The sequence below is a fragment of the Fistularia commersonii genome, chromosome 2 (genome assembly GCF_037954325.1).
Source record: "Fistularia commersonii isolate RoL2024-O1a breed Wild chromosome 2, RoL_Fcom_v1.0, whole genome shotgun sequence".
Classification (NCBI taxonomy): domain Eukaryota; kingdom Metazoa; phylum Chordata; class Actinopteri; order Syngnathiformes; family Fistulariidae; genus Fistularia; species Fistularia commersonii.
In genome coordinates this window covers 2,658,468-2,679,197 of record NC_141285.1, presented here as the reverse complement: position 1 = coordinate 2,679,197, position 20,730 = coordinate 2,658,468, and the positions used below count along the sequence as shown (strand labels likewise).

Here is a 20,730-nt window from a genome sequence, read left to right as displayed (position 1 = left end):
CACTTCACCAAGAATGTTTCAATCTTATTTAAAAAAAAAATGTAGCATCTTGGACATTATAATTTTTTTTTTTTTCAAAAAATCTTCCACAAATGTATAATAAAAACGTATAAAAATAAATAAAAACATATTAAAAAAAAAGCACAACATGCATGGAAAATGCACTTTATAAAAGTACCCCCATTAAAAACTAGTACATGCTTTTTACCTGCATATGATATTATGACAAACAATATAACTACTGAATTTAGATAATTACGTGAATTAAATTTCTCTCATTAAAAAGCCCAGCCTTTGTGGATATAGAGATTTTATTTTTTCACGCCAGCAGCTTGAATCCGCCCTGATTCGTAACTATGTTTGTGACCTGAATGCATTCAGCTTTCGGATCACGTTTGTGTCTGAAGATTGGCACACATTAACATATTAACATATGTTAATATACGGACATATTAACCCTGAGCGTCGACTTGTTGAAATTTCAATAAACTATGGAGCAACAAAAACAGACTTCCGTTGTCAGATACAAAAAACGTAATTTCCGCACCAAAGTCGCCAGGTAAAGAAGACCAAACAGAGTTTCCGAGGAAACAAAGCGAGATGGCCGCAGTGGGCTGTTGAACAGAGAGCGGCAAGTAGAAGCGTCACTAGTCGAACGAAGGCAACAGCGCTGGCTAGCGACATGAACACCGATGAATTTAGAGGCGGCCGTTCTTGGTGCTTTAATTTTATGTAACGCTTTCAACTGTGACGAATGGAGTTGGAAATACATTATTTTCAACGAGGGCGGCGCCAAAAAAAACGGTAAGAGCTACCGAGTGAATGCACTTACTGTACTTGTTTTGGGAGTGAAAGGAGTTGTCAGAACGTTGGTTTGAATTCTATTAATAAAGTTTGACTGACTTATCTGACTGTTTTGTTGACGTTCCCTTTAGCGCAGCTCCATTTAGTGGATGCATAACGCAACCCCAGCCACTGCTGTAGCTTCTATTATATGCGCCTTATATGTGACATTTTTTTTAAAATGGGCCATTCATCGAAGGTGCGCCTTATAATCCAGTGCGCCTTATAGTGCGGAAAATACGGTACTCATTTATTCATTATTGCAGGGAAGCTGCATTCTCTCTGACTCACACATCTGGACAATTTAGATTCGACATTGCAATGAAACCAGAGATGCTGGGGAGAAAGTCCGAATCCAACCAGGAACCCTCCTGGTGCGAGGCAAAGTCGCAAACCGCTGTGCCGCTCCGCTGCCAATTTCATTCATTCATTCCTTATCTGTCCGGCTGAGCCTGCACTTAAGACTTGCAGGAGGGTTTCAGCGTAGCCGAGCAGTCATCGGGCGGTTCGCCCTGGATCGATCACGGGGGGGCCAAATACAGAGACAAACAACCATTCGCTCTCATTCACAAGCCAGGGCAACTGAGTATCCAATTAACTTGTTGTGTTGTTGAAAATTTTGGGGGAAAAAAAGCCCACACAGACACGGGGACGACCTGTAAACCCTACCTCGCGTCGGAAACCAGGAATTTTTACAACGTGAGACGGGAGCTCCAACTGCCGAACTAACTACCAACTACCATTTACCGAATATTCCCTTGCAAAGTATGAAAACTAATTCTGACAAGGAGACCATAACTTTTGATGGCTCAATCGGTGCCTTGCGTTCCTGTCTACGCCTAAAAAGTTTTCAGCGGCTTGTTCTTTAATTTGTAATACCGCGAGAAGCTTTCAATGCAGTGGGACGATTCGGATGAAGAAAATATATTCTTTTTAAAACAAGTCCCTCAGTTTCACAGACGAACCGCCCGTTAAGTGAGCTGTCTTGGATCACTTTTAATGAGCAGTTTGGCGTTGCAACAACAAATAACCGCGGAGAACCGGTTTGCTCCCCTCGGTTGATTTTCGATTTCCATTGTACGGTAATGGCAGTCGCCGACCAAACGCAGGCAAACTACCAATCACAGCCGAGGAACCGATGAAACAAACAATTATGGCCGAATGAACTAGGATACAAAAAAATAAAATAAAATAAAAAAATCAGAGTGAAGGTTGACATGCTGCAGCCAGTCCCTTCGGAAGCCCTGCGCCGATACTCCTTCTCGCTGAAAAATTGCAGTGTGTTTTTTTTGTTAATCATTTAAAGTAAACGAACCGGCACGACAGATTTTTTTAGAAGTACTCTTAAATTTATAAATGTGTCGGATTCAGGACATTGGTTGTTTTTTTGGTTTTTTTTTTCTTACAAAACCTTTGAAAAAATGATTTCTGTTTAAAGCGGATTTTTGATGTTAAACATTTTGCTTGCGAAGGGAATTAATTTTAGAGCTGTTTTAAAAAAAAAATAGTGTTGGCAAGGTCGCGGCGACCTAGAACGTTGATCCTTGGACACCATTTCTAACATATTGGAATCCAAGTGGATATAAAGCAAATCCGCCCAGACATTCCTAATGAGAACAAGTTGGACGTGAGGTCATAATGACCCAGACCCTTGACCACCACCACCAATAACAACTTCGTCCTCCACGGCAGCTGCTTTTGTTGCGTCAAAGTTAAATAAACGCCTTTCGTGGAAAGGATAAACGAATGAAAAATATAATGGCTTGTCGCCGAGGCGTAGCGGAGCATTAAATACCGCTGAAATGTACTGTTTGGGAAGTGTAAAAGACAGATATATGAGCATTCTGCATTATTCACCGCTGAGACTCCAGCGACGGATTGTTTTTTAGCCTTCTGGTGATTATAGCGAGAGGTGCCCTTCATCAAACGCTTTCAGTGTCACGCTTGCGGAGCGTTGGCTCGCAGCTCAACATTTGGCAGCGCGTTCCGACGCTCGGCTCGACGGTTCGCGCTGATGAGCCGCCGTTGCGGAACGGAGCGGAGAAAATCACCACGGGACAGTCGGATCATCGGTATTCCTTAGCTAAACAGATGATATTTGGGTCGACTGCGGCAAAACGTTTCAAATTAGAGCTCGGTCTTTGAGAGACCGGTTACAATTTCATTCATTAATTATCTATACGGCTTATCCTGCAATCAGGGTGGCTGGAGTCGATCCCGGCGGTGCCTCGTGTAGCAACTCGCAACCGTTGTCCGACGTGCAAATCGGGCGATTGAAGGTCTCCGATTGACCAACCGGGTGTTTTCGGACTGGAGAACCCGGACGAAATAAAATAAAAAAAACATGCATTCCTACTCTTAATCCTCATCACGTCAGCAGCACTTTACTGGAAAGTGTTCTTTAAAATATAATCCACCTGCTATTCACCTATTGCACGGGTCGGCGATTGGATGCTCCTCGATCCTTCTGCTGAGGCTCCCGGTGGCTTTTGAAAACGAGTGTTTCATTAAAATGTATTTTATTTTACTTTGTTCATTTTTACAACGCAATTTTAAATTTGAAGATTAAGGCGATCTCGTAGCATCTAAACAAAACGTGTTAAAATATTTTTGTTGTTTTTAAAAAAAGACACCGTACAGCGCGGACAGCATTTTTGGCGGTGGATAATTCAAGTTGGGCTTCTTTTTTCATAAAAATCCAGGATTCAAGTAGACAGAGTATTTTGTTTAAACGCAACCTTCAATCCAACTTTTCGCAGTGCAAAATGTTTTGCTGCGTACGGAAATGTAATTTCGTTTTCTCTGCAGTTCATTGACTTATACATACCAGAAAGGCAAAAAGGATAATATTGTAAGCCGTGTTCGTTCATTTTAAATTTCAAAAGGGCCGCGTGGCTCCCGACGTTTCCTTTGCTGTGGGGAAACTGGTGCAAATGGCACTTTGAGTGGTAAAGATTGCCGCTTACGCAACAAGCCGCCATAAACTAGACCCTTCAGGTGAAGAAATTCCAGTCCAAGAGGATTTCGACAAGAATTCACCGTAACTTGGACATGCGTGTGGTATTGTTATTTATTTATAAAACTTTTTTGATTATAGTTTGATTATTGCCTTTCAATATGGCAATTTTGTCAGGACTGCATGTCCTGCACACGGGGTGATGGAGCCTATCCCAAATGAAGTTACCGTGGACTTACTTTCCCGAAGTTGCGATTCAAGTTTTCTCCGACGGTCGCGAAAAAATAGATTTGTTGCAATTCTATGATCTCCCGGAGACTTGATTCAGTTACTGCAGTCATCAGCAAAAGCTTATAACGCGCAGCAAATGACTAAAACCCTCGAAGAAACAATTCAGCCGCTCCACAGGTGCTTCTGTAAATAAATGTGATAATTGGCCGCTTGTGAGAAAGGGGTCACGTTTTCGCACAGTCTGACAGTTTCTAAGATTTACAGAGGAAAACACTCCCCTTCCTTAAAGTCCTCTATTTAAGAGACTTTTACAAAAATCCCTTTGTACTCTATTTTTTTTTTTCATCATTATTTTTAAACCTCAACGGCAACTGCACCTTCTGATATTCCACGGTCGGAATAAAAAAAAAAAAAAGCAACAGGAAACAAATCCCCTAAAAAAAAAAAATTAAAAAAAAATTAAAAAAATCATATATTTTCCGTAAAGCAAATGCTCAGAGCCACCTGTTGCCCTTCCCAAAAAAAAAAAAAAATGGGGGTCAGGCTAAAATTATACGTTGAGCCGCGCCCATTTAGAGGGATGGTCAGTGAAAATAGCCCGTGTTTACGTCAAAGAATATAAGGTGCTTAAAATAACCCTGCGGGTATTTTCAGACGTCCCTATTTTCTGGAAGGTGTACTTATTTGAAGCACCCGCTTGGAAGGATATTCTGAACACAGCTGTGTTTTCGTAGCAATGGGACATGACTGATGTTGAATTCATGCAGGACTTAACGCACGAACAGGCATGAATTCATTCATGAACCAGCAATAATGTATACAGGCTAATAGCATCTCATGCATGTGAGATTTCAACCACAAGGGCCTCCGTGGATAAATAAAGGTCGAATGAATAAAAAGAAAAAAAAAGAATCCTGGATCAGCACAAATACATTCAACAATTTAGATGTTTGGACGCCTTTTTTGAGCGGAGTTTGCATGTTCTCGCGCTAAGATCGCCTCCAGCTCGCAGGATAAGCAGCATAGATAAGAAACTTTATTGATCCCCATACGGAAATTTATTTTGTCATATCAGCGAAACAGTTGCGTCAAAAATTTGAAGAAAAAAAAAAAAAATGAATAAGCGAATATAAATACTTTTTTTTTTTTTTTTTTACATAAGCATGTGACAAAGGAATTTCCCCTCTGCAGATCAATGAAGTTTATTTTATTTCACATTAGAAGAGAAAATAGCAAAGACAATAAATAGACAGCAGGGAGAACAACAGCATCGGGGATATTAACAGAACGGAACCGTAAGGGTGAAAAACGGACGACCAAAACTAAACGACAATATAAATAGAGCGACTTTAGCAATGACAAGAATGAGATAAATAAAAACAGGCAGGATGCGTGCAGGCTGGGACCAACAAGGATAAGAAAGAGTTGTGTGGCGTCCAGACTGCTGTTATACAGTCCGTTGGCCGTGGGCACAAAGGTGCGTCAAAGGAATGAGAGTTGTAGTACTGACTATATGACTTTTGGCAGCGTCCTAATACTTTGTGACATGCCGTAAAGACTTGGATGAGACTCAAACTTAAACAGATACTCCAGCAGTGTAATTTGCAAGTATAGTTTGCGTCTTCTTCTTTCGGCTTTTCCCGTCAGGTGTCGCCACAGCAAGTCATCGTTCTCCATCGAACCCTATTTTCTGTATCTTCCTCTCTCACACCAACTACCTTCATACCCTCTCTCACTATGTCTATAAATCTTCTCTTTGGTCTTCCTCCAGACCTCTTGCCTGGCAGTTCCAATTCCAGCATCCGTCTACCAATATATTCGCTATCCCTCCTCTGTACATGACCGAACCATCTGATTCTGGCTTGTCATACCTTCTCTTCAAAACATCTAACATGTGCTGTTCCTCTGATAGACTCATTCCTGATCCTCTCCATCCTGGTCACTCCCAAAGAGAACCTCAACATCCTCATCTCTGCAACCTCTAGTTCTGCCTGCTGTCTTTTGGTCATTGTAACAGTTTCTAGTCCAAACATCATCGCTGGTCTCACCGTCTTGTACACCTTTCCTTTTATTCTGGCTGATAGTCTTCTATCTCTTCGTACCCCTGACGCTTTTCTCCATCCATTCCAACCTGCTTGGACCCGTCTCTTCACCTCTTTTCCACACTCTCCGTTGCTCTGGACTGTTGACCCTAAGTACCTGAAATCCTCCAGCTTCTTGATCTCCACTCCCTGTAGCCTCACCGTTCCACCCGAGTTCCTCTCATTCACACACATATATTCTGTCTTGCTGCGACTAACTTTCATTCCTCTCCTTTCCAGAGCATACCTCCACCTCTCTCGATTTTCCTCTACCCGTTGTCTGCTCTCACTACAGATCACAATGTCATCCGCAAACATCATGGTCCATGGGGATTCCTGTCTAACCTCATCTGTCAGCCTGTCCATCCCCATTGCGAACAAGAAGGGGCTCAGAGCTGATCACTGATGGAGTCCCACCTCCACCTTGAACTTCTCTGTTACCCCTACAGCACACCGTACCAGTGTCTCACAGCTAGCATACATGTCCTGCACCAGTCTAACATACTTCTCTGCCACTCCAGACTTCCTCATACAATTGCAAGTATAGTCTGTGTAGTCCCCCCCCCCAAAAAAAAATAAAGGGAACACTTAAACAAAACAATGTAACTGCAAGTCAATCACTTGTGTGAAATCAAACTGTCCACTGATTCATTTTGACTTGTTTTAAGGACATTATATGTGTTTTCCCACTTTCATTTTGAGTGTGACTCCAAATCCAGACCTCCGTGGGTTCATACGTTTGATTTGCATTGATTATTTTTGTGTTATTTAGCTGTCAGCACATTTAACAATGTAAAGAACAAAGTATTTAATCAGAATATTTCAGTCAGTCGGATCTAGGACGGGTTATTTTAGCGTTCCCTTTATGTTTTTGGGGCAGTGTGCATTTGTTTAACCGAAGACAACATTGAATGCAAGAGTGAATTGTTACATTTGGGAACCCCACCTCCTGTGCAAAGACTGCCACAATTGCTGAATTATTACCGAAAATCGCCGTAAATTCACTCTCTGACCGAGGGAAAAACGGGGTTCGGGCATCATGTGAGACGACGTAATGTGTCAAATCATGACGGATAGATAAATGGATTTCGAACCAATTAGGGTATCACAAGTTCCTCTTTATCGCCTTTAAATATGCACGTGTTTCCGTATTCACATCATCGCTCCCACCCCGGAAACAACTTATAATCCGTATTTGCCTTAGAATTGTAAAATGCCCATTGACACTGTTTTTAGTTTTATTCCTTTGGGAACTGCAGGTTTTTGATGAACCTGTGTGAGTACTAAAGAAATGATTAACCTCTTTTTTACTGATAGGTCATCGCCGGACGGAATGCAGGCTGTTCATGCATAAAATTATCATTGCGAATCATGTTCTCTGACTATCTTTTGTTCCCAGATAAGGGGTGTTGCACAATGTCGTATTCACCTCCTTTGTCTTTAACATAGTGATGTAAGACATCCTTGTTCAAAGTAATCCAATTGCAGTTAAGAATCACACAATTCCTCATTACTTGCATTATTATCCGCCAAATGAGTGAGGGGGGGGGGGGGACAATCAAACTGGTCTTTTCATGTTTAATATATCCGTACACTGAATTCCACTAATTGCCATTTCTCAAATCGGTCTGCTTATTTTTTTTTCTTTAAATCTCCGTCCGCGGAAGCGCTGTTTGATTAAAGAGCATGAAATTGTATTAGTCGACTAAATCCCGGGTATCTTTCATTCCGATCGATAAATCTGGAAAGATACATCGCCGACTTCATGTACAACGCTTGAGCTGAATTGCAATTGCAGGGCAAACACTTGTTTCTGCATACCTGACAGTGAAAGCGGAGCGTATCTGACAGGATATATCTGAGTTTTATCTCCGATTTGCAAAGTCTCATCTCATTTCAGCCCACCGGGCGAAGCAGCTTTGGGGCTTCGCAGTCAACTTCAACGCGTTCGCTGTCGGATTGTTTCCAGACAGCTGACAGAGCGGTGAAATACCTGACGGCGTGCTGTTTCGGCTGCTCGAGGCCAAAAACGATCCTGCCGGGGGATCGGCGCCCGCGAGTCATCCTACCTATAACGGGGGATGCGTCTGAATCGGCGTCGAAGTTCAGTCAGGCTTCAAGCCAACTCGGATAAAGAATCGAAAAATCTCACGACTCGAATTTGAAAGTACGACCGTTATGTAACGCGTGAGTCATGTGGGAATTTTTAACCGCACGGTTAAAATTTTTTTTTTTTTTTTTTTCCCTGAATTCAAAATTCAAACCGGGATGCGACGGGGACAAAAACTCAGCCCCGTTTCTGCTCCGGTTCCCTGCTTCTCATCTAAGGTCACTGCACCACCCGCAGTGCAGCGCAGACCGACAGCCTCAGGTCAGCGAGCAGCAGACTTTAGTCCAACCCACCCAGGAGACGCACTGACCCGATTACTGCTTCACATGGAAAGGGAGCGACCCTTTAAATCACACAAACACACACACACACACAGCTCTCCTCGCATTATGCGACGGATCGGAGAAGAGGGATCATAATTGTAGAGGTGAGAGGTCGTGTTTGTGGGCAGGTACTGTTATGGGTAGTTTGTCAAGTTGTGTTCGAGCTCCAGACGGAGAGCAGCTCTTGTGTCAGACGAGCAGACGACGGTTATTTGGGGTTGTTGAATACATTTTCACGATAATTTCACGACTTTAAAAAAAAAAAAAAAAAAAAAAAACAGTGGATTTGAAACACCAGACCATCAAGACGAATACAGTGATCCCTCGCGATAACGCGGTTTACTTTTCACTGTTTCGCTACTTCACGGATTTGCGTCATGTTCTGCATTCTGATTGGCTAAAAAAGCCACTCCGCTTCTTCTCTACCCGTGCGTCAATAACGTCGCAGTTTAATACGTACACGTACGTAAAACGGCTTGCCAAATTTACATTGAGTACGTGCAAATTCTCTTGCGATTTTGAGTTTTTCTAAAACCCATAATGTTGACAAAATGCTCTGAAGATGCTATCTATCGCAGATAAAGTTAAACTTCTGGACATGCTAAGGGAGGCTAAAAGCTATGCGGCTGTAGGTCGGCATTACGGAATTAATAAATCTTCCATTCGTTCCATAAAGAAGGAAGAAAAAAAACATAAGGACGGCAGCAGCAATGTATAATAGAGTATTGTATAATAATAGTAAAAAAAAAAAAAAAAAAAAAAGTTTTCTACCTCACGGATTTTGCCTATCACAGGTTCTTTTTGGAACGCAACCCCCCCCAAAAACAAGGGTATACAGTGCTGCATTAACCAATACTTATATTCAACACTGTTTGTATGCTGCAGCTCGTAGCTGGCTGTTTAAACAATTGTTCTTTTCATTGATTTTTTTAAAAATCCGTTACCGGCGGTACCTCGAGTCCGGTGCAACGGAGAAAGTGGAAGTGTGGAAATATGCACGACGCAGGTGGGAAAGGGTGGAGATCTGCATCGCGGCAGGAAGAATGGAAGGAAAGGTGCACGGGATGTTTTTCGAGGAACAGACAGGAGGTAAAGATGAAGATGTTGAGGAGGAATCAGGAATAAGTTCATCAGAGGGACGGCGCATGTTAGATGTTTTGGAGATCTGGATGGTGCATAAAGGGGTCGAAGGATGCTGAGGTTTGAAATAATTGGCCCGCCATCCAGAGGTAGATGATTTATGGACGGAGCGAAAGAGGATGAAGGAGAGGGTTAGATGGCGGTAGATGAAATGCTCTGGATTTCTAAATTGGACGGAGCGCGATGATCATTTATTCCACAATTAGGTGCTCTTTTTGACCGAGCCAACTCCCTTGTACATACTGAACGTTGGCATCTCCGCAGTCGCATTTATTTATTTGAATCGATATCGTGTAAGCTTGTAGGAGAAGGTCGTTTGACATGCAATCCCGTGTCCTGAAATATAATACGTCTGGTTTCTTTATCCGACCGATAAGAGCCTTCATGTCGCAAATAGGCTCGTGCACCTGCTTTTCCCCTGAACGGGTTGACCTTCCCGTTGGTTTATCGGAGTTCTTCCCGACCGCCGTGACTTCTAAATTGAAACCCGGTCGCAAACTACCGCACTTATCACCGGGAAATTATCAAAAAGTCTTCTTTTGGTCTGATCCCCTTCGAAACCCCAATCCGAAATCACCCGTGAATTATCCAGACGGGCCCATTTGACTAAAAGCGGATGTCAAATCGCGAAATCGACCGGCCTCTCCGAGTTTAGTCCAGGCTATTTCCCCGCTGAGCACTTTCCGCCGCATGTTTCCCAACGTTTGTGTTGGAAATGAGATTTTAAGGGTTCTCGTCTGAGTCTTCATACGGGTCGGTAGCAGGTTTTTCCTCTTAATATTGTAAACGTAGCATTGAAGGGGCTCCGCGTATTATATTAACAATTCTATCATACAGCAGAAAATTCAATGGGAATTTCGCGCCTCTCGAACCTTGCTGTTCGAATACGTGGACTCAGAAACGGGGGCTTCAGATTGTACTGCCTCTGACCCGGCAGCAGAGGTAGTTACAGCACTGGATCGATATCAGAATGGCACAACAGCAATTACAGAATACAGATGCTGTTTTGTTTACGCGGTCCCTTCGCTATTGTGAAAACGGCTTAATGCTATCAGTTCGTACGCTGGGGCCGGGATATGCCCGCGTTCTTTGTTTTGATAAACATAATCATCATTATGGTGCGGAATCTGTGTAAAATGGGTAAGATGATTATGTGCATCGTGGATGAGGGTCCCTTGTACGGCCTTGTGAATATCAATCCACTTAACGGTCTCTCTGCGGGATATCCCCAGTGTGTTTGTTTGGTTTTATTTGCGTTCCGCAAATGTACAAGTTCGGTTCCGGCGTGGCCCCTTTACAAGAAAAAATATTAATCGGGAAAACAAAACCCAAAACAACAGCCATTGTAATCAAAGATGTTTTTTTTTTTTTTTTTTTTTTTTTTTGCAAAAACCATCGCAGTAAATATACTACGATGAGCACGACACGCGCTAAAAGCAGCATACGACGACGCTAATCCCAAAGCCACCATGTTGTTTCCAACACAAGCGGACAGATTGCATGTGTACCGTGGGTGGACGCTTAATGGAAAACCAGAAAGCAGTTAGTGAAAAGAACGACAAGTCTTGCTATTTTAGCCCGCATGAGGTGAACTTTAATTTAACCCAGCAGATTTATCTTAACTTATATCAAAAGCATTAAAAAAAAAAACATGCATTCTGCAGCTGGACTGCTATCCTTGAGCTACCATCGCATAGGATACTTTTCATATTCTTTTTTCCTATCAAATACGTATTTAACTTACAACGCTTTCGAAAAGAGTTTTGAATGTCCTTCCATTTTTCCTTGTGATCACAGATCAGAGCATAAGAGCGCCGAAGCGCCGCGAGCGTCGCGCTGATGGATACCGTTGCGTTTCCCGCCGAGCCTGTGGAGAAAACAATGCTTTGAGGAGAGCAAATAATTTACTCAATTTACCAGGTGCCCGGAAGCAGGTCTCTAAATAAAAGCTAATGTTGCTCCGCATCTGCTCGACGGGTTTCCCCCTCGCTTTTTCAGACGCTAACAGGACGGTGCTGCGGGTTTAACTCTGGATAAACAAACGCCTCCGATGCTAATTGGCCGTCGCGTAAACCGACGCGACGGATGAAATCAGGAACGCATTAGAAGCCAGGGCGAAATCCAAAAGCGTGGCTGGAAATATTCTTCCCCCGGTTTAAAAAAAAAAAAAAAAACTGGATACCGTAACATCACATAGCTATTCCGTCAACTGTCATTTCACAGTGGAAGCCGCGTGGACTCAGAGCTGTGGGCTACAAAACCGCCCCGTATGGGTTCATCTAATTAATGAGGAGTTAAGGCTGGTGGGGGAACTCGGTGCAGAGGGACGGTGATGTAGCGCGGCGATTTACCTCCCACCACCGGATATCACGGACATGCCCGGGAGTCATGTCGGCGCAGCGGCCAGCCTCGCCGCGTGTGCGAAAAAGAAACCATGAAAGGAGGTCAGAAAACCCGCTGAGAAGAGTTTCCGCACGTTTAACAGCGAGGATGGATTTCTATCTTTTCCCCCCCTCACGGTGGAAAAACGCGCCGAATAAATCCGAGGTTTTGTGTTTTTCTTTTATCGCGTTTGACCGCGGTGTGTCTCGTCACGTTCCGAGAAGACGATCGTTGAACTTCGAGGTCACGTGTCTCGAAGAAATGAGTCCGGTCTCATTTTGGAAAGTTCTCGTTTCTTTCCCGGGAATCAATTTCAAACACGCGGGGTTTGACATTCCGCCCCCCCCCTTCGCTTCTTCGTCCGAGCGTCATCGATACGTTGGAGGCCTCGTGCTGAACCGATTCAGCGCTGTTCATTAGTCCATCCCTGTGTGTGTGTGTGTGTGTGTGAGCCATCGGAGATAAAGCATCGATGCGGCGCGTCCATCAGCCGAGACACAAATGTCAATGTTGTGTCTGTGCATGTCGGGCTTATGGTGATATCATGACAGCAGACGTGTCAAGGATAAGCAGATGAAAAAGAGGTTGTGTAAGCTGGGCTTTTGTGTGTACGCTAAAATATACACACACACACACACACACACGGTAAGAGACCCCGTGGGGATTTCCGAGACAGAACAAGAGGAGTTGGCGAGGACGGCTAGATTGCAGACGTGACAAAAGGGCAGACGTAATACGGGAGCGAAAGACTGCGCGGCGCAGATTGCGAGGGATAAGGAGGATGCGGGGATAAATAAATCAATAGAGTTGCTGTGGAAAGGAGGGCCGCTCGCTGGCGGCGCGTGATTGACGCCTCACCGGGGTGCTGTTGCCGAGCCCGTCTCCATCCCGCCTTCCTGATCCCGACACCTCTCTGCACCACCTACTTCCTTCTTCCTTTTGCGAACGCATCCTGCACGAGCCCCCGTCTCGCCGCGGCAGCGCGCAAACAAAACGAAGATGAGCTCGGAAATAGAAAGCGGCGGAAGGACACGCGGGAAACTCTGACAAATTATTTCGGTTTTACCGGTTTGTGGCTATTAAGGCGCAGGATCGGCCAAATTTAAGGCTTTTTTTTTTTTTTTCGGTCACATCATTTATAGCGTAGGCTGTTTATTTAAGTGTACTTTTCAAAAATCAAATATCTGGGTCATTTTTGCATTTTTTTTTTAATAACTAATTTTGTTGTGGCTTTTATACACTAACTTGTGAACTTTAAGGTAATTTCTTGCAGATTTCTTGAAGATTTTCCATTTATTCTACATTAATACTTTATAATGCACTATATCATATTGCTATACGATTGCTTGTAGTTGCTATTCAATTACACTATACTATTACTGTATGATATACTACTATTATTATTATCATAGGTATAGTAAAGAGCTTTTGTTTGGCAATATTTTCACACTAAATTCTCTATTGGTTTTTCATAATTGAACATATGATGTCCAGATATCTTATGCAATCTATACGTTATATACTTTGATATGTATCAATATTTTACTTTTAATACATTTCCTGTTGCATCCTGCATTTTACACCCGTCTGTATAAGAGGTAGTACGAGGCACTATTTATTGACGTCCGCTCACGTTGCGCTTGTTTTTCCACAGAATCCTCGAAGAGAAGCACAGCTATCATTATTCAATAATGCCAAAGACAGCCGTTTCAGTTATGTTCAGGAAAATGTCAATTTTACTTTAACCTTGAGATTCTGATGTGGCGATCAACTCATCCATTGTGTGCATGCTCGTGTGTGTGTGTGTGTGTGAGCCAGAGCAGGGAGGCAATTAGCTTAGCATTAAGCCTTTATGAAGCGGGCGTTGCTGCACGCTCAATTTTGCATCAAACTTCAACGTGTGAGACGAGACTATCGACGTCGTCCGGGGAAGAGCGGCGGTAGCTGAGATCGGATTTTTTTTTTTTTTTAAATCCAACTGCGACACACTCGCCTGGACGGCAACATAACTGCAAGAACATAATAAAAGGCCGATAGCCTTCAATATGAATCGCAAAATAACACCCACCTTCATTAGTGAGAATCATCAGCAAGGCAAAAACAACCCTTGTGATCTTCTTAGTCAATATTTATCATGCAGAAATATGGAAGAGACACCATGTTTATCCACCTAAGCAGATCTTAACGAAAAAAAGGCACCCGCGAGCACGAGTTGAGCTTTAGCGCCTCGCAGCTTCCTCACTGTATTTTCATTAGATCCGTATTCACAGCCATTGCATCATCGCCCCGCTTAGCAAATATGCAGGACGGATCAAGGATAAGTTTACCGTCGTGAATCAATAGCTCTCCTCTCATTAGCGGCTCTGCCATTCTGCGAATATCCCGTGTCTTTCCGTTTGCTTGTTATCAGACGCCGGCTTCGCAGTCAAAAGGCCAAGACAATCATTTTTCCACTTCCCCGAGACACAAATATTTCCAGCCGGCCCATTTTATCTTTATCTTTTACCTGCGTGTGAGAAAAAAAAAAGGGTTCTCTAATCAGAAAGAACTTCTTTGATGAGGTTTTTCGGCGGAATAATGACTTAATCATGAGGATAGAGGAGCAGCGCCGTGCTGCTAATTACGGAGTTAATGTGGTAGAAAGAAACCGGGGAAGGCGGGGGGGACGGCCGGCCCTCCCAGGTGTGCGAGTATCCATTGGCCGACGTGGAGGCGAACGTTTGCGAACGCGCACGGGTGCGAGATTCGCTTCACGTGCGCGCATCCGTTACTTTCATTCGCTGTCGCCGGGAAGGTAAAAGCCATTATGTGGCAGATGCCTCGCAGGATCCGTGTTAGCTGTGCTTAATAGGTCTTTGAGGAGCCAATCAGATGGTTTCCGGCTACCACACACACACACACACACACTAACACACACACACACACTCCCGGGTCGGCCTGTCGGCTCACACTGACGCCACGCATCCATAATGTAGCATAAATGTAGCATCAACACAACGTTACCTACAGCAAAAGGAGAAGTTTCATCGACACCTTCTTAACATAATTGCCAAAGGCGCTTTTTGACAATTGTTTTTTTGGCCTGAATCAACAACTTATTCAAAATTATTTTAATCATTTTTTTTAAGTGACTTGAGCAACATCCTTAATATAAGGTTGATTAAACATTCACATTTCTCTCTTGCTTCTTATAGAGGGACCCTATTCTTTGTATTTCAAACAATGCTGTTAATGCGGAAAAAACTATGGATATTGTGACTATTATTTAGTCAAAAATTGATATTATGGCTGTATTGTATGGTAAAATTAAAAAAGGAATGTAAAAGAATTTCACTTTATATCACTGAATTGTTAAGCAGATTAACATTAATTCTCATTTAATTTGCTTTTTTTCCCCACTTCTCCTTTTTTGTAATCTTTGGCCTACTTAGTTTTCTACTAATGGTGTTTTTTTTTTTACCTAAATACTCTCTTCTCTTTTTTTTTTTTTAACTCTGCGTCCCAATTCAGCTCTGTTTCTTTTAATTATTTTTGTTTTATTTATTTCAGCATCTCTTCATGATTTAAACTTTTTTTTTTTAGAATTACTTTCCTGTATGAATACTTCACTTTGTGATGTTTTGCATTGTTTATTGTGTTACATAAAAAATGAGCTGAATGCACCTTGATTAATTTATCCATTTCATTTTTTTTTTAGGTATGTGTGTGTTGGCTTCAATGATGAAAAAAAAAAAAAAAAAAAAGAGTTTAAGAAACATTTTTGGTTTTGTACTGCTGCCTTTTGTGCTTCCAACTCAAGAGATTTTGGCTTCTGCAAAGCTACCATTGTAAATGCCAATGCATTTTTAATGAAACGCCTAAACAAATAAAGATGAATGATTGAGAGGGTATAATTTCAAATGAATCCCTCATATCACTTTCCTGATCCATCTACAATATAAGAACACCTACCGCTTCCTGCTTTACTTCAGCATCATAATTTCCCCTTTCGGTCACGGCCACCGTCACCTGAACACGTTAGCAGAACAGCCGCTTCTCCATTCTGAAAATATAGGAACTTCCTCTGACTTTCACCGCCCCCCCCCGTCCGCCCTGCAGCCGGGCCCGCCAGATGGCGGCGGGACGGGATCCCTCGCCGCTTCTTCTCGTGTCACGTCTGTCGCGCACGTCGGCGTGGCGAGCGCCGCCTCAAGGTGTGTCCGCGCCAGCTTTGAGCCAGGGGTTCCACGCGTGTCGCCGCCGCCTTCGACGCCCTTCTGCTGCAGATGCTACTCGTTTGCGCGGTTCATGTATTTTACGTCAATCGATGACTGGCGTCGGCCCGGCCGGCGAGTTGGAGCGGAACTAATCCGAGGATCTTTTTTGCACGGAAGTGAAGGTGTGTGAATGTACGTCAAAGTGTGTAAAAGAGTGATAGCGCTTCCTTACTGTGAAGATCTGGTTATTGTTTTCCGTGCTTGTCCGTCTCTGGCAGGCGTACTGAGAAACCGGCGGCGCCGGAGTCGGAGCTTCTGCTGCGTCCTGGGAACACAAATAACCAGATACTCATGAAGACAAAGGCATATATGTATGTAGGCATGCACACACATATACATAGTTATATATATACATATATTCACTCACACACACACACATATATATATTGTTACACACATACATATACACACACACATACAAACACACACATATTCTCACAACACACACATATATATTGTCACACACATACATACACACACACAACTTTTTTTCTCACACACACACACATTCGCACACACACACACACACACATATATATATAGTTACACACATACATATATACACACACAAATATATATATGTTGTCACACACATACACACACATATATATATTGTCTCTCTCTCTCTCTCTCACACACACACACACACACACACTGTTACACACATACATATACACACACACACACACATATTCTCACACACATATACACATATATATTGTCACACACACACACACACATATATGTATTGTTATACATATACACACACACACAAATATTCTCACACACATATACTCTCACACACACACACACATATATATATATATTGTCACACACCTACATATATATTGTCTCACACACACACACATATATATATATGTATTGTTACACACATAAATATACACATACAAATATTCTCCACACATATACACATATATTCTCACACACACACACACATATTGTCACACACCTACATATATATTGTCTCACACACACATTCACACACATGTATTTTCGCACACACACACACACACACACATGTATTTTCTCACGCGCACACACAAATATAAATGTTAATTTGAATCAAGTTAAACATGCAAATGTGTTCTGGGGTATTCCTGAGTCACAAGCAGCCAAGAGTTCAAATTGAATTACATAAAAATGTAGCCGTTCGCCTCGGCGAAGTTATTTTTATGACTGAGTGTCTCCAGGGCAACAGGCTAATGACACTCATCTCACAGTCTGGTGGCATCCAAATCCATTACGGCGCCGAACCCGTGGCATTACGGATCTGCTTGCCATCATCCAATTTGCCTCCTGTAAATTGCCTTTTCATTCCACCAAGAAATGGATCCCCATTTGTGATATATGTGTCAAAAGGATTACCAGTGCAATAATAATATTCTCGCGGACAATTAGACGTCACAAAGGGAACACGGTGTCCATAAAATTAGCCGTGGATCAGGGATGATACAAGATGGAGGAAGAGGAGAGGGAGGTGAATGGACAGATTGTCCAGGAGGTGTCTCCGAAAGATAAAAACCTATTTGGCACGAGTTTTCGACCAATCGGAGGAGCCGCCGCCTCAGACACGCTGTAAACAAGGTGTTCTCAGATGCTTTTTCTTCATTTGTTTACTCCAACCGGCCTTATTTTACAGGCCGGTAATTCTGTGGACGTTCAAACTTTCACACGGATCTCAGCAGCAGCGGTCAACAGACTCCGTGGATTCAAATCTTCTCATTTAAAAATCAGCAGAGTATCGGATTACCGTTGCGCGATTTGCGGTGAAACGACCGGAAGAAATTGACAAAAATAGCACCGAGGCCTTTCACGGCCTGTGGAAAAGCACATTTATCCGAATTATCATTCAGGCCTTTGCATCATTTTTTTTTTCGGAAGAAAGAAACAAACGTCTTCCTCTGCGAGTGCAATTCGGACCAGTCGCTAATAGATTAATCGCTTTTCCACGTTTTTTTCCCCCCGGTGTGTCGAGCTGTCGCAAAGTCGCCGGAGAACGGTGAGGAGCAGCATGAAAGCGGACGAGAACGTTTCAGTGCTTTCATAAAAATAAAAAAAAGATCGGTACTGAACGATTGTTTAAACACAGCTTGAATCCAGACGGATAGAATCTGCGGAGGACAGCAGTGTTTCCATAGCTGCCGATTAGAGTCAGCTGAGCCCCAAGAGAAGATTTATTAGACACCTTGCATCCCTGAAGACATGTTACCAAGTGATAATGAACTGGTTCTGACCACCTTTCCTGCACACACACACACACACACACACACACACACACACACACGTTGGTGGTTCCCTCCCTAAACCACTGCTTATCAAAAACACCACGTCCACTCCAGTTTTTTTGTTGCCTTCATCCATTTCTGTGCCATCTATTTTTACTCTATGGTGTGTATGTATGTTTGTCTATTTAAAATATTTGTGCTTTTTTTTTATGCGCCGCTTTGTTCTGACAAAAAACTCTTGAATCTTATAAAGTTTTTGTCTTGAATTAGCACTGAATGGCAGAAATCCATTCAGTTCTGGCACCAGAGAGCTGTTTTAGGTGAAAATAGGCAAAAGGAACTTACGCACAGTAGGAATTCTGGGCTTGTCTGGGATAAAGCTATTTTTTTGTTCATTGAAAACACGGCCTTAGTTCCGAAAAGCAGTTTAGCTCCCGGCAAAGTTCCCATGGTTCCACATGAACTCAGGCGCCTGATGAAACTAGTAAGCCCTTGCCCGTTATCAGGTTGTTTTTTTTGTTTTTTTTCCCCCCCAAACAAGCACAGTTATCTAACAGCAGGGTTCCTGACATGGAGAAAGCAGTGCAGGCAGGGGAAAAAAGAAAAAAAATGGAATAATTTAAGATACAACTTTATTGATCCCGCAGTGGGGAAACACCAGTGTTCCAGCAGCAAAAGGCACAGTGCAGAAGACCGGCTGGACCAAAACAATTACAGCACTATTTACAACAGGGATTTACTCGTATAATTTACATCTACAATAGTAAATATTGCGCAAAGTAGCGCATCTGAGGTGGTAAGTAGGAAAGTAAAAAGCGATTGGTTTATCGAGTGCTGATTACACAGTCCAATGACTGCAAGCAGGTGGGAAAAGTCTTGCGCTGAAGAAGCTGCACGTCGTCGATGGTGGGATGTCAGCTTGACCATCATCTTTTCCGTCCGCCGTCTCCTCCACTGACACCAGATGAGCCGGCGCTCGACAGAGCCGGGAGAGGACGACATCATCGGCGCCCGGCGCCAAGTCCGGCGATCCATTTAATAGTCGGCGGTTATTATATCCGCCGCGCGGACCGTGAATACGACAGCGATTTTGCTCGTGTCGTCGGTGTTCGCTTCCTCTTCGGAGATTTTTTTTTCCCTTCTCTCCGTGTGAGGCTGTTTAGGTAGATGGCACAGATGCTTGCGTCACTAAAGGCCCAAAGTGCCGGTGCAAATGCAGAGCTGAAAGAGTTTCCCTGGTGGAAGATTGTTCCTTGAACAAAACTCGGACTGACAGTTCTGAGAACCGTTCCGTCCAAAAACAGCTAAAACGCTCAACAATGCTGGAGGTTTTCCTGAAGGGAGAGTTTTGAAAGAGAGAAAATGATCTTCACTTATACAGCGCTTTCAAAGCCTGCAAAACCGGAGCGTTGCGCTCAATTGCATTCTTCCGTTCACACCGATCGTTCTCGGAGCTGCCATGCAAGGCACCTGAACGAGGCCGTCGGGAGCAAATTGGGTTTCAGTGCCTCGTCCAAGGGCATGCAAACGAGGACAGGGTCTGCAAAGGTGAGGATCCAAAACGTGCAACTCGCAGTTGACAAACAACTAAACAATGTTGAGTAAAGTGAGAAGGGGAATCTGAGGGAACAGTCATCGAACCAAGAAATTAAAAGGTATTAAACTTGAGGCAAACTACAGGGGACCCATGACCGGCATCAGAATTCTGTTCCTATGGCGTTATTTCACCGTAAGTGGTACAAGGTGCAACTTATGCACAAGGTACAAGGGGGGGGGGGGGGGAAGCAATTTTAGCACATTCCAAGAAGCGGCAAATGCAAAGGAGTTTCTTCCCAGGTCAGAGCACGCCAGCTGCCCCTCCCCAAGAAGTCGATGCCTCGCCTTTCCTCGAGTTTCTAGTTCCAAAGACTCGAGGCCTTGCCTTTCCTCACAAGTTCCTGAGACTCAATGACTCGCAAGTTCATGATTGCCGTGACAAAACCCCAGAAACAACCTGGACCCAGCATAGCCTTCCATTCATCACCTTTGTCAATAAAACCCCTTAAAACACGTTAGCTCCTGAATGTCGTTTCCTTTGGGTCGGGTACACCCTCCAAAATCATGACAAATACAACATTTTAACAAAACCTGATTCTGGTTTGGGACAGGGATATGGGAACAAG

General features: G+C 43.3%; 1 protein-coding gene across 4 annotated transcripts in view; it reads right to left on the bottom strand.

The window, feature by feature from the left end:
• The window catches only part of dntt (deoxynucleotidyltransferase, terminal), a 119,816-nt gene that overhangs the window by 86,555 nt on the left and 12,531 nt on the right, over positions 1 to 20,730 (bottom strand). Inside the window, exons 3-4 of one of the 4 annotated variants that reach the window (XM_086164544.1) lie at positions 17,981 to 17,992; positions 16,495 to 16,574 (exon numbers count right to left, since the gene is read on the bottom strand). In XM_086164544.1, coding sequence (XP_086020670.1) covers positions 16,495 to 16,574; positions 17,981 to 17,992 — 92 coding nt within the window. Of the gene's footprint in view, positions 1 to 16,494; positions 16,611 to 17,708; positions 17,727 to 17,887; positions 17,917 to 17,980; positions 17,993 to 20,730 lie in introns of all 4 variants that reach the window. The other 3 variants (XM_086164535.1, XM_086164527.1, XM_086164518.1) reach the window with 3 other exon arrangements.